At 38.1% G+C, this 14,609-nt stretch overlaps 1 protein-coding gene across 1 annotated transcript in view; it reads left to right on the top strand.

Annotated features, from left to right (window-relative positions):
- TEX2 (testis expressed 2) overlaps positions 1 to 14,609 on the top strand; it is a 161,371-nt gene that overhangs the window by 76,906 nt on the left and 69,856 nt on the right. Inside the window, 2 exon segments of the mRNA XM_043963451.1 lie at positions 6,120 to 6,320; positions 6,786 to 7,128. Coding sequence (XP_043819386.1) covers positions 6,120 to 6,320; positions 6,786 to 7,128 — 544 coding nt within the window.

Here is a 14,609-nt window from a genome sequence, read left to right as displayed (position 1 = left end):
AAAAATTCCCCCAAAACAAAAAAACAACAAAAAAAAAAAACAACCAGGGGCAGCTAGGTGGCACAGTGGATAAAGTACTGGCCCTAGATTCAGGAGGATCTGAATTCAAATGTGGCCTCAGACACTTGACATTTACTAGCTGTATGACCTTGGGCAAGTCACTTAACCCTCGTTACCCCACAAAACTACAACAAACAAAAAACCCAAAACATCGAGCGCCATCTCTAGTTGTTCTGATATATATCTTGCCACTGGACCCAGATGTTTCTGGAGGAAAGAGTGAGACTGGTGACTTTGCACAGTCCTTCCTCACTTAAATCCAGTTCATTACAAGTCATGACATCTGTCATGGTCCTCTTTGGGAACAAAGACAGCAACAGATTAAATGTCATTTAAAGATGTTAGGCATTTTTCTTTTATTAAAAAAAAATGTGTCCCAAATTTGCTGATATTTTCTGAGATAGAAAACGGCTGCAAGTAGTTTGCTAACTAATAAAATAATTTCAAAAAATTAAGCGCATTTGTTTTGTTCCTTCAAATTAAAGATAATTAAAAAAAAAACTTTTTGTATCTTTTTTTTTTTTGTATCACACTGATTTTCCAATATGCCCCCTCCCTCTTCCAGAGTGCCATACTTTATAACAAATAAAAAGGAAAGAGGGGGGAAAAAGCAGATCAGCAAAACTAAACAACACATCACTCAAATTCAGCAATATCGCAGTGTCTATCTCTGCAAAGAGGAAGAAAAGGGAGGCCAAGCTTGGTCAGTATAGTTGCATAGTGTTCCCTATTGATTTTGTGGTTGGTGGTTGTTCTTTCCATTTATGTTTTTTGTAGTCTTACAATATGGTTTTCCTGATTCTGTTTATTTCACTTTGTACCAGTTCATATAAGCCTTTTAATGCTTCCCTGTAGTTATCATAATCATACTTTTCTACAGTACAGTAATGTTCTATCACATTCATATGCTATAATCTCTTTAGCTCTAATTTTTGTAATTTGCTGGATTTGAAATGAAACCTCAAAGTTACTTTGATTTGCATTTCTGTACTTACTGTGATTTTAAAAAAATTTCATGCGGTTCTTAATTTATCATTCTTTTGAGAACTGTTTGTTCAGATCCTTTAATCACTTATCTGTGAGGAATGGCTTTTAGTGTTATATATTCATTTTAGTACTCTGGATAGTTTGGATCTCAAAGATGCTTTAACAAGGAGTGAGAAAGTTAAGGCTTTAAAAAAATTTTTTTTATTATTGTTACATTGACAAAATACCAACATGAACATTTCAAAATACAAAGAAGCAAAAGAGGACTGTATATGAAACGCTTCATTTCTATTACATATAATTTGTTTGGATTTTTAAAGTTTAGTACATTTAACATGATAGTCACAAAATTGCCTTTTTTATCCGGATCCCTTTTTACTGTCATTGCTGTATTTTAAATATTTTATTTATACTCTTTTCTTTGTTTTCTTCTTTTTAACATCTTTATCATTATGCACCAGTTCTCCCCTTTCTTTTTCTTTCTTTCTTTTTTTTGCGGGCCAATGAGGATTAAATGATTTGCCCAGGGTCACACAGCTAGTGTCAAGTGTCTGAGGTCAAATTTGAACTCAGGTCCTCCTAAATCCAGGGCCAATGCTTTATCCACTACACCACCTTTCTTGAGACAAAATAATCATGCAAAAAAAAAAAAAATCTTGGGACATATCTTAAAATATGTCTTACACTGTACCTGTGATCTGTCCCTCCCTGCCAAGAGTTGGGGAGCAAGCTTCATAACAGTTTTCTGAAGTCATTATTGGTTATTTTATTGACCAGAGATCTTAAATCCTTTCAAGTTATTTGCCTTAAAGTCACCATAGAAATTGCTCTCTACCGGTTCTACACCTTATTCTGTGTCAGTTCATGCAAGTCCTTCCAGGTTTTTCTAAATCTGTCTCTCATCATTTCTCATAGCACAATAATATTCCATTTCCACAGTTGTTCTATATTTTGTTCAGCCATTCCTTAGTTAATGAATGCCTGATTCATTTCCAGTTCTTTGCTATGAGAGTGCTACTATTAACATTTTTGTATAGATTTGTCCTTTTCCAGTTTCTTTGACCTTTTTAGGGTATGGTATCGATAGTGCTATTGCTAGATCAAATTGTATGCATCATCTAGTAACTTTGGGTAATGTCCAAATTAATTTCTAGAATAGTTAAACCAGTTCATAGCTATATAAACATTATATTGTTTTGCTTGTCCTTTCACAGCCTTTCTAGCATTTGTCATTTCCCAGTTTTGTCATTTTTTCTAATCTTATGGGTGTGGGATAGAATTTCAAAGTTGTTTTATTTGCATTGCTTTTATTGATGATTTGGAACATTTTTTTCATATGGTTGTTGATAGCTGCCCATGTATATCTTTAGATTATCCATTAAAGAAAGGCTCTTATTATATACTTTTATCAGTTCCATATATTTGTTGATTTCAGAGCCTTATCAGAGGACTTTGCTGCAAAAGTATTTCCTCCACTTAACATTTTCCCTTCTATTCTAACTGCATTGATTTTTGTTAGGGGAAGACATCAAAGAGCAAAGATTATGAGTATTATGAGATCAAGGGGGAAATACAATTAATATTTATAATCATGAATGTGACTGGGATGAGCTCAGCTACAAAATGAAGAAAGGTTGCAGAATGAATTAGAAAGCAGAACACAACATGTTATTTTAAGTAAACACACTTGAACCATAAAGGTTCAATACGGAATTAAAATGAAAGACTGAAGCAGAATTTATTATGCTTAGTATAGTCCAAGCAAGCAAGTTGATAATTATAATCTCAAGAAAGACAGCAGCAAAAAAGATAGTTAAGAGGTAACCAGGGAAACTACCTTACGCTTAAAGGCTCCAGAGATAATGAAATAATATCAATCCTCTCAATAGATTGAGAGCTAGAGCAAGAGTGAGAGACAGAGAGAGTTATATGAATTGAATGAATAGCTACTAAATACTTAAAGGAAAAGCTAATCAAACTATAGGAATAAGTTGAAAGCAACATACTTAGAAAAATCTAACAAAAAATATAAGCAAGATAAAAGATAAGAAGAATTTTTAAGAAAAGTTAGACATGAGAGATCTTTGGCAGTTATTAAATAGGAGTTGAAAGGGATATACATTTTTCTCAGCTTTACGTGGCACCTTTATAAAAACTTGATTAGGTAAGGCATAAAAAACTATCCTTTAATGACCGTAAAACATAAATTATAATCGAGAAAGGGCATTTGAAGAAAAATTGGAAATGTAAATGGAGACTGAAAAATATAATCCTAAAAGAATGTGTGTCAAAGAACAATAAATAATTTACATGATACCAAAATTGTTGGGATCCAGCCAAAGCAATCCATAGAGGAAAATATTTATCTATAAAGACCTGAATGAAAGAAAGCATCAAAGAATTGGGCATGAAACTTAACCTTAGAAAATGAACAAATCCAATAACACCAACTAAACAGAAAAATCTATGCACCGCTGCACCTCCCACCCCCACCCCCACCCCCCAAGAGCTCCTATTTTATCAAGTCAGCACTTTTTGAATCAGCTCGTACAAGTCTTCCCAGGCTTCTGTGAGGCCATTGCTTTCTTAATTTCATATAGGATAGTAGTATTCCATTGTATTCATATGCCATATGATCAGCCATCCCCCCAATTGTTTAGTTTACAGTTACAGAAAGAACAATTACAAATATTTCTCTGGGTCCTTTTCCCTTTTTTTGATCTCTTGGCAGGGCAGAGGAAGGATACACAGCCTAGTAGAGCTATCTCTGTATCAAAGGATATTCAGAATTTAGTAACTTTTTGGTTGGGGAAGCTAAGTGACAAAGTGGATAGAGCGCCAAGCCTGGAGTCTTCTTAAGTTGAAATCTGGCCTCAGACACTTACTAGCTGTGTGACCCTGTGCAAGTCACTTTACCCTGTTTACCTCAGTTTCCTCATCTGTAAAATGAGCTGGAGAATGAAATAGTAAAGCATTCTAGTATCTTTGCCAAGAAAACTCCAAGTGGGGTCATGAAGAGTTGGACACAACTAAAAACAACTGAACAACAAATTTTTTGGACATAGTTCCAAATTGTTTTCCAGAATGTCTTCACTGATTCCTAGCTTTATTAACACTGCTTTAATGTGTCGATTTTTACACGGTCCCTTCAAAATTTGTTATTTTCCTTTTTTCTAGTTTGCTTTTTAGGACTTGGAAAGTAATTGCCCCATTTCAAAAGACATTGGATTTTATTCTTGAATCTTACTTTTTTTAGTAGTTGTTGGTCAGATCCGTGATTCATCTAATACTATGACCTTGATATGGAACGTAGCTTCTAACTATAACCATGTCCCTATGGGCAAAAATGATTTGTTTCATACAGTTTCCATGAATGAATAGTAATAGATAGTGAGGATTGTACATCCAGTATATGACATGGAATGCTGAAAAGTCACTGAAAATTGTATATTTACTGTGTAAAATCTGAGGCTGTGATGATATTTTCTACCAATTCATAGTTTACCTGGAGATAAGCAAAGAATTTATTTGACCAATAAAAAGTACCATCGTGGTTTGGATGAATATTCTTCTCATTGAGTTGTTTCCCCCTTAGAAACTCTAAGTGTGGAAAGGTTGCTATGCTATAGTTAGTAGAATAAAACTTTCATGTGGGTCCCTCCTTCCTGACCTACTTACCAAAAAGATATCTTCTTCAAACTTGTGCTTGTGTTAATGAAAACTGCCATTCCCACAATAATTCAACATGAAAAAATACTAAATAATTCAGTGACCATCAGCCCTGCTTATTACAGAATCCAAGGATGTCAGAAGTGGGAGACACTTTAGAAATAATCTCATCCAACACCTTCATGTCACAGATGAGAAAGCTGTGGCCCAGAATGATAACAGAATGTGCCCAAGGCCACACAGCTGAGCTTTCAGAACTTGGAACCCTTAAGACAGCCAGCTCAGTTATTATGGTGGTGATGATGTTCCCCTCCCCTCCTTTTCTAGTAAAATCCTTAGGGTTAACAAAGTGCTTTCCTCAGGACACCCATGGTAGGTAGATAGTGCTAGTATCATTATCTCTTGTTTACAGAAATGAGCTGAAGTGACTAGCCCACAGTCACTCTAGGCTTCAGTGTCAGTCAACAAGCATTTAGTAAGCACTTTGTCCCAGGTGCTATGCTAAGTTCTGGGGTACAAAGAAAGAAAAGAAATGTGGTCTGCACACTCAGAATTCATGTTCTGATGGGGGAGATAATATGTAAAATAACTAGGTACTATCAGGATGTATGGAGAATAGCAGAAGGGAGCAATTGGAGTGACCAGCAAAGAAGCCAGGGAGGTAGAACTGAGGGAGAGTTAGTGACACTGAACTGTGTGAAGGGGAATAAAATGGAAGAAGCCTGGAAAGGTAGGAAGCAGCCAGGCTTTAAATGACAAAGAGGACTCTATATTTGATCCTGGAGGGGATAGAGAACCACTGGAATTAGAAGGGGGCAGAGAGGGTGGAGAGAATTGGCAGATGAATGGAAGAGATGGATGGAAGTGAAGGTAGACTTGAGGCAGAGACAGATTAGAAGGCTTTCCTAAAGTCCAGGTAAGAGGTAACAAGGGCTTAAATTGGATTTGTGGCTGTGTAAGTGGAGAGAAGGCCGGTGAAGAAGCTCTGTGAGGTTTTCATCTCTTTTTATAAAGTGGTGAGATTTGTCTAAGATTCCCCAGACTCTAAAATGATATTTTAAACTGTGAATTCCTCATCTGCAAAACAAAGAAACAAATGGGGTAGGACTAGATAGTCTGTAAGTTCTTTCTAATTTATAGCATTCTGTGTTCTAACATTACATTATTCTGTGATACTAAATGATTTGTTGGGGTTGGGGGGGGGTTAGGGGGGAAAAGGTGACCCTTTGCTCACCTGTTAATCAGTGTTTGCTAAATTGCCTTATTTTGATTTTTCTTGAAGGTAAAGAGTCATGTGTTTCACTTTGTGGGGAAACCATTAACCTTAAGCATTTTCAACTTGTATATTTTAATCAGCTTTCCAGTTGTGCAATTGTTATTAATGGAATTCCATTGTCTACCAGGGATGGATGAATGAGATCTACAACTATGACCCAGAGACCTATCATGCAACTTTGACGCATTCTGTCTTTGTTCGACTTGAAGGGGAAACCTTGAGGCTTTCAAAGCCCAATAAAAACATATCCAGAAGGGCCAGCTACAATGAGACCAAACCTGAAGTCACCTATGTCAGCCAGAAAATCTACAATCTTTCAGACAGTAAGGTAAGCTCTAGGAACTTTTGAATTGAGAATATTGATGAAAATATGCATTTTGTATCAGTGTTGCTTTATCACATTTCTCCCTGTGATATTTTATCTTAAAATGGGCTCTTTTTGAACATCAGTATAATTTAGTATACTTCTGACAGTTTCAATGGTATTATTACTCTCTAGTAGAACAAAAGGAGATGAGGTGTGTGTATGACAGAGAATAGGGAAGAGGTGGGAGAGAGGGAGGTGGAGAGAGAGAGAGAGAGAGAGAGAGAGAGAGAGAGAGAGAGAGAGAGAGAGAGAGAGAGAGAGAGAGAGAGAGACACTGCTGGGTCTTTTGTCTGAGATTAAGTGTGCCTTAAGGGGATGTGTCATTGTTATTTTTTTCCCTCTTGCTTACTAATGTTGTATAAGATGTTAATCCATTATGCAGACTTTACCTTAGTTTAGAAATCACCATTTCCTTCTCTACTTTAGATTTATCTTGTTCCCAAGAGTTTGGCACGAAAACGCATCTGGAATAAAAAGTACCCCATTTGTATTGAACTTGCTAGACAAGATGACTTTATGTCCAAGACCCAGGCTGATAAAGATGCTTCAGAAGAAAAGGCTTCATGCGAGAAAGACTCGGGGAATGAAGATCATCGGAAGTTGACCCATCCTCCAGATGGTACAAAACCCACAGGCCAGAAGGATCAGACGTTGTATCTCTTTGGGAGGACTGGCCGAGAAAAGGAAGAATGGTTTAGAAGATTTCTCCTGGCATCCAAGCTGAAGTCTGAAGTCAAGAAACCCTTCAGTGTCCCTGGCAACCTACCAGGTACAGACATGCCTATTTGTTTGGTGCTGATTGAGTTTTTAAAAATCTGGGTAACAGTCTAGGAAAAAGGGCAGTTCTTCATTAGCTAAGAAATGTCCTCATGACTGATCTGACTTCAGTCTACCCCCTAAGATATGATGCATTTCACACTTTGCCCTGGTAATGACCTCAGCTGGGCCCTCACACTTCCTTGTCAAGCCTCCCAATCCCCATAGTGACTGTTCTGAATCTTTCCCTCTCTCTTAAAGCCCCCAGCCTCACTTACAGCATATGTCCTTGCCTCCCACATCACTGGAAAGATTGAAGTGTTCCAGCTTCCCTCCTCCACTCCTCATAACTTCCCAAATCATTATCCATTCTCTTCTTCCCTTTCTACAGAGAAACAGATATCCCTGTTCCTTGCTGAGATCGTCTGTATAAATTGCTTTGAAAACTTTACAGTAATGGATCCTCCTCCTCCTCCTCCCAGTCAGACTTCTTTAAAAAGTGGTCTATATCTAATACTTCAATTTCTTTATCTCCCATTTTCTACCCAGAATCTCGCAATCTGGCCTAAATGCTAAAGCAGCCCTTGTTCCGCTGTCTCCCCTACTCCCAAACTATAATTCTCCTTTCCACTTCAGGCTTTGTAAAGTATCTAATCCTAAATCTCAGTGAGCCACACGGGCTTCCTCCATATAAGTTCTGCCCCTCGAAGCTGATGCAGCAGACTTTTGCTGTCAGCCCCCGGGGCTTTCATGTTTCGTTATTTATTTTCTGAACTCTAGTTTGAAGCATTAAGACTCTTGAACTTTTCTTGGTTCTTAAGGGAAGAGATCTGCTATAACCCCTCTCTCTAATTACCTTCTCTTTTCACAGCCATTGCCACTGTCATTAGATGTCCTGGTCTGGCATTTGTCCCCTTTTCCCCTTCTATCCCATCTTGCTACACATACCTACCCAAGAGTACATTTGATATGATTCTCTTATGAGGGAAAAGGGAATATATCAAGCCATAAATAATATACCAGGGTAAGGTAGTTACTTATGAATATTTTTTAAATTTACCTTGGGGCGGCTAGGTGGCACAGTGGATAAAGCACTGACCCTGGATTCAGGAGTACCTGAGTTCAAATCCGGCCTCAGACACTTAACACTTACTAGCTGTGTGACCCTGAGCAAGTCACTTAACCCCAATTGCCTCACTTAAAAAAAAAAATTTACCTTGTCTCGGCCTAGATGGTACATAACTTCTAAGTTATTCTATACATTATTATAGTAAAATAATATAGCATTATAACCACAATTACATAATTTAGTTATATCACATGATTTGTAATATGATTATATATTATATCATCTTTAATAATTTATGTAATATAATTGTGTGCGTTATTATTATTCCATACTAATCTGTGGTTTTAGGATCATCCTGATTTCTTCTAGGTCAGATAGCTTATTCATGAACCTTATATAAGAATGATGTCTTTTGGTTAAAACAACTACATATTAACTCACTTAGGCCTGATTTCACTCCCTTTTTAAACAGTCTCAGGCTTCTTCTCAGGCAGTCCATACAGTGTTCTGTATATTTTGTTGTTTGTTGTTTAGTTGTTTCAGTCATGTCTGACTCTTCATGACCCCATTTGGAGTTTTCTTGGCAAAGATAATAAAATGGTTTGCCACTTCCTTCTCCAGCTCATTTTACAGATGAGGAAACTGAGGCAAACAGGGTTAAGTGACTCGTCTAGGATCACACAGTTCTACATAAGAGTACACAATTATTTAAACATTGATAGAACTAACTGGACTTGTGTTAAGATGCTGGCATTTTACTTGAACTTTAAAACTATTTTGAAACTATTATAACTTTTCACCTTAATGGGAAAACTGAGGTAGACTCCTGAAGCTAGAACCCTTGCTTGATGTATTATTCTTCCTCTAGAATTTTGGAAGTTCAAATTTCTTGTCCCTTTTAGCTGCAGCTGATGGCACGATAGATAGGGCACTGAGCCTCAAATCAAGACAGCCTGGGTTCAGATCCAGCCTCATACACTTACTAGTTGTGTGATGCTGGGAAAGTCACTTAACCTCTGTCTGCCTCAGTTTCCTCACCTGTAAAATGAGAATCATATTAGCACCTACCTCCCAGGGTTGTTGTGAGGGTCGGGTGAGATAAAATTGATAAAAAGTGCTTACCACACAGTGCCTGGGACTCATAGTAGGCGCTAAATAAATGCTTGTTCTCTTTCCCTTTTATAGGTTCAATTTCACAAGTATTTGAGTGTCTGCCACCCTGGCTGAGCTAGGTGCTTTATGGGATACACACTCAGACGTGCACACACATCCACAAAAGTATAAAACTGTGTCCTGACCATCAAGGAGCTTAGTTGGAGAGATAAAATATGTACATAAAACAGTTTACAATATGACAATCAATTTAAATGATAAAATGGAGGGTACACACAATAAGTGCTACGGGACTTCAGAGAAGGGAAAGGAAGATCTATGGCAGAATCGTTTGGATGGTGCCTAGGGTTTGGAGATGGAGGAAAGGAGAGTAAGAGAAGCAGGGTCCCATGCTGCACACAATGGGGAGAATATACATATAGGGTTAGTATGCTCCTATTTAAAGCAAACTCCTTTAGATAGCCCCCAGAAAGAAGAGATACAGCCCTTTGTGGTCACGGACTCCCTGGCCCTTGTGCCCTTATGTGATTAATCAGGAGGGATGCTGTCTTCATGGACCATGTATCCGGGGTGTGTCCCATGGCCCATGGACAGTAATCAAACTGGCTAGCTGCTGTTACCTCCTTCTTGTGATATATGTGGGTTTGAATGATACTTCTAGCGGAAAACTGGAAAGACTTCACTATGACATAAAGTCTTGGGTGGAAAGTGAAAGATGTGGGAACACAGATAATAGACTCGTGTTTTCTAGATAGTGGTTATAGATAGGGACTGGATGTGTGATTTCACTGATATAGGAAACTCCCAGATGAAGAAAGGGAAGGGAAGGGGAGGGGAGGGGCATTTATTTAGCACCTCCTTTGTTCCAGGTACAATGGGTAGTGCCTTTACAAAAATTACTTCATTTGAGGCAGGGCTTTAAGTGACTTGTCACACAGCTAATAAGTGTCTGAGACTAGATTTGCACTTATGTCTTCCTGACTCCTGGCCCAATGCTCTATCAAAAAGAAACACTGTCTACAAATGCAAGTCTATACCTTTTTTGCAACTTCTAGTCTTAAAAAGTTGCTACTGGACTGAGAGGTTACATAGTTTGCTTGGTGTCACATAGCCAGGGAGGGTAGTGGTTAAGACTTCATCTCATGTCTTCTTGGCCCCAAGGCTAGTGCTCAATCCACTTAGCTGGGCTTCCCTATGAGGACTTCAAAAGTAAACAAAGACTGTGGGAAGTGAGTAGCTACATACATGGTATCCAAGAACGGCGTTTAATTTTTTGGACCACAGCTTAAGATAACAATGTTTATTGGGCTTTTGGCTGACATAATTTTCCTCACAAGATCTAGAAGACGTTTGTACATGGGCTTCATCAATATGGCTTGAGACTGAGAATGGAAGGGAAGAGAAAAAATCCCAAGTGAATTTTTTTTTTTTTTTTTTAGTGAGGCAATTGGGGTTAAGTGACTTGCCCAGGGTCACACAGCTAGTTAAGTATTAAGTGTCTGAGGCCGGATTTGAACTCAGGAACTCCTGACTCCAGGGCCGGTGCTCTATCCACTGCGCCATCTAGCTGCCCCCCAAGTGAATTTTAAATGTAAATTTTAAATTTCTCTACTTTAGAGGAAATTAGGTACAACACAGGGAAAAAAAATCAATTTAGCAAATGCTTATTAAGCACCTATTTGTGTATTAGGCACTGATGTAAGTGCTGAAAATTTAAAGATAGCTACCACACTGACACTAGTCTCAAGGAACTTGGAACCTAATTAATGGTTAGAAAGACAAGTACACAAATAACTATGATCATAGGCTTTTACAGCTAGAAGAAGCCTCAGAAAGAGATAAATACAAAGGAGAAGTCCAGACAAAGTGCTACAAGAAATCTGAGAAGGGAGAGTGTTTTGGAGGTTTCTAATACTGAATAACCACTAATGCACAAGAGGGAATGACTGGGGAAAGGATTTGAATAATGTTTATGGCCTCAGATTCTATTCAGTAGAGTGAACCTGAGATTTTAATGCAGAATAGGTAGGTAATCTAAGATCAAAGGGGCTTGGGATAGAATTAATGCCTAGAATACAGGCCTTTTTCAAAACAGGTAGAATAGGCAGTGGATTAATATAGACCTGGATTCAAAGAAATCTGGGAAGATTTGTATGAACTGATTTAAGTATAGTGAACAGAATTAGATTATGTTATACAACAGCCACAGTAATATAAAGGAAAACACCTTAGAAAGATTTAAGAGCTCTGATCAATGCAATATGTTTTTTACTGTGCAGTCACTACTGCAAAAGACCAAAAATGAAGTCGGCTTCCTGCTCTTGGTAGGGAGGTGATGAAGTAGAGGTTCAGAATGAAACACATTTTCAGACACAGCCAGTGTGTGAATTTATCTAATGTGACTATGCTTAGAAGGGAGGGCTTTTTATTTGAGAGGAGGTCTTCTGAGAGAATGGGTGGGTAGTTATTGTGACAAAAAAAAAATAAGGAAAAAAAATGCCAATGAAACATTTCTTTTTAATGCATGGAAGATAAAGAAGTTCAGAAGGCAAGCAAGGCAATGTTGGTACTATTGTGTTAAACTTGATATATGCCATATGTAATTGAGATCCTCAGTTATATAACCCACTTTTTCTGTACTTCATATATTGAATTATTCATGTTTGTCAGGTTCCCAATTTTAAAAAATAAGACTTGTGTGGAAATCTGTACTCTTGAAATGTGGGGAGCTTGGAGGGCAAGACATTTGGATGAAGAAAAAGACAGTAGAGAATAAATCAATGATGAGCTCCTAAGATCACAAAACTCATTGTAGTAGAATCCTTTGTCATTCAGGAACCTACTATTTTAGCGCAAACTTTGCCTTCGCTGTTAATTTCAAGCCAACTTCTCTTACTCAGTGGGATTAGGGCTGTTTCTTTCTTGCCTTCAGCCCCTTCTAATCCTCAGAGCAACCAGCTGTGTGTGAAGGTTGTTGTGTAAAGACAATCTGAGCATTATACCACCCACAACCGGTCCCTAAAATGGCACAGAAATGATATTTAGAAACCCAGACCAAGAGATTGAGAGTACCTTCAGAGTATTTGAAAGGCGTGGACGCAGTTTCTCAGGAACTGCCAAGGAGCATAACCAGGAGGGACTGAAGAAGGTGCCATCGGTGCCTGAGTAGAGACTCCCAAGACCCTCAGTGCCATTGTCTCTATATCCTTGCTCCTCGGGCCCAAGGTCACCAGGCCTGAATCCAAGGCTGCCAGGACCACTTAACCAAAGGATATAAACCTGCTAATCCCAAAGTCTCTCACCAGGCCTAATCCCTGGGCCGCAGAGTCTGTCATCAGGGCCACCAACCCCAGTAATTCCAAGGCTACAAAGCTGACAAGGTTGCTAAGCCCACTGACCTTTGTGCAGCCTAACCCAGAGCCCTCAGTGCTGAGACCACCTGGAGCCAAGGCAATGAGTCCTAAGCATTCAAAATAGATGCTTCAAGACAGAAGTAATTGTTTAAACCTTAAACCACAGGTATTTGTTTTGTTTCGTTTCATTTTCCCCAGCCAGAACATCATTGTTCACTGTTCAAATACAGGAAACAGTGAGGCACAAAGGGGAAAAGGGCATATAGTAACTGAAGGTTGACTTCCTCAAACAGTTCTGTGTCTGCTGTGCCATTCCGTCATGAATCTCTCTCCAAAGTAACCCTAGTATTTGACTTGTATCCCACATAAAATAACTTAATAGAATTTGAGAGTGCAAGAATTCAGTAGTACAAATAGCAGATCTAGAGCACCATCAGTAATACTAAAAGCACCACAGAGTTTAGCGTTAGGTTTGGGAAAGCCATATATTTGGGATAACCATATTTTAAAAACATCCTGGCAATGATGCTCCTGGACAGTGAAAATTATTCATCCAGTGTACCAGCAAGCCAAACTTGACTTTTAAATTTTTTTTTAGCAAAAGAGTTTTTCCACTCCCATAAACCTATCATTGTGGAATCAAACATTTAGGTGTTTTTTGCCCAGGTTATAGGAATTTAGTTTGAGGTGGGGAACAGGGATATTGTTGTAACATCATTGGATGGTTCTTTCAAGTCTGGGCTTGAAAGTCAGAGGCTGACCTTTTATAGCTATGCTGGTACAAAACTCCAAGCCTGAGCCTGAGAAACTTTGCATTATTAAAAAAGTATAGTAGCTAGACCCATGGTCTAACAGGTGGGAAACTTTCTGATTTAAAAAGGAGCTATGGTGGGGTGTGTCAGGGAGATCCTACTCCTGCTTTTCTAGAATTGTCTCCCCAGCTTTCTCAGTAATCTACATCTGTGAGTAACAGGTTTAAAATTTGAATGTGCTACTCAGAGATCTTGAGTTTTGCTGAGTTTGGCCTTTTGGTGATCCCCGCTTTCATGGTGGGTTGCTTATTCTTCAGCATAAATACTTTTTGGGGTTTTTTTGTTTTCTTTTCTTTTGTTGTTGTTGTTGTTTTGAGGGGCAGTGAGGGTTAAGTGACTTGCCCAGGATTACATAGCTAGTAAGTGTCAAGTGTCTGAGGCCACATTTGAATTCAGGTCTTTCTGAATCCAGGGCCAGTGCTTTATCCACTGTGCCACCTAGCTGTCCCCAGCTTAAATACTTTTACCAGGATCAAATCAGTGTCAGTAAACAAAGTGCCATTTGTAATTACATATCTACTTTGAACAAATAAGTTATTTTGGCTATTATAAATACCCAAATTAACTATAAAAGACATATGAAGAAAGACGCTATCTGTAGCCAAAGAAAACTGATAAATAGAAGTAGGTATAAAATAATTTTACATATACATACCTATTGTGTATCTAATGGTAGTCATCCCTAGGGTAAGATTGGGGGGAGGGAAGAAAAAAAGAAATTTACATGATAATTTTATTGTATATTTGAAAGGAATAGCAAGTTGTACATAGTAAATTTGCAATTTGATGTGCAATCATTTTTTTTATTGTACTGTTATTGAAATACTTGTTTTATTCCATAAATCAAAAATAAAATTTAACAATGAGAAAAAAAGAAGAGAAAAGACGACACCCACATCTAGCAGCCTGGTATTACATATCTGGCGGGCCAAAATGCACAGCTATAGCACTGTTGACAATATATAACAAAATGTCTGGCATCCTCTAAGATCTATTGGTCTGATCACCTGTGGTTAGTGGAAATAGAAGATAAGGTGGAAGCAAGGTACTTTTACATCCATTTTTATTTTGTTTTTTTGTGGGGAAATTAGGGTTTAGTGACTTGCCCAGGGTCATACAGCTAGTAAGTGTCAAGTGTCTGAGGCCG

The sequence above is a fragment of the Dromiciops gliroides genome, chromosome 4, assembly GCF_019393635.1.
Source record: "Dromiciops gliroides isolate mDroGli1 chromosome 4, mDroGli1.pri, whole genome shotgun sequence".
NCBI classification, from domain to species: domain Eukaryota; kingdom Metazoa; phylum Chordata; class Mammalia; order Microbiotheria; family Microbiotheriidae; genus Dromiciops; species Dromiciops gliroides.
The sequence above is the reverse complement of the archived record's forward strand: the minus strand, read 5'-3'. Positions and strand labels throughout refer to the sequence as shown.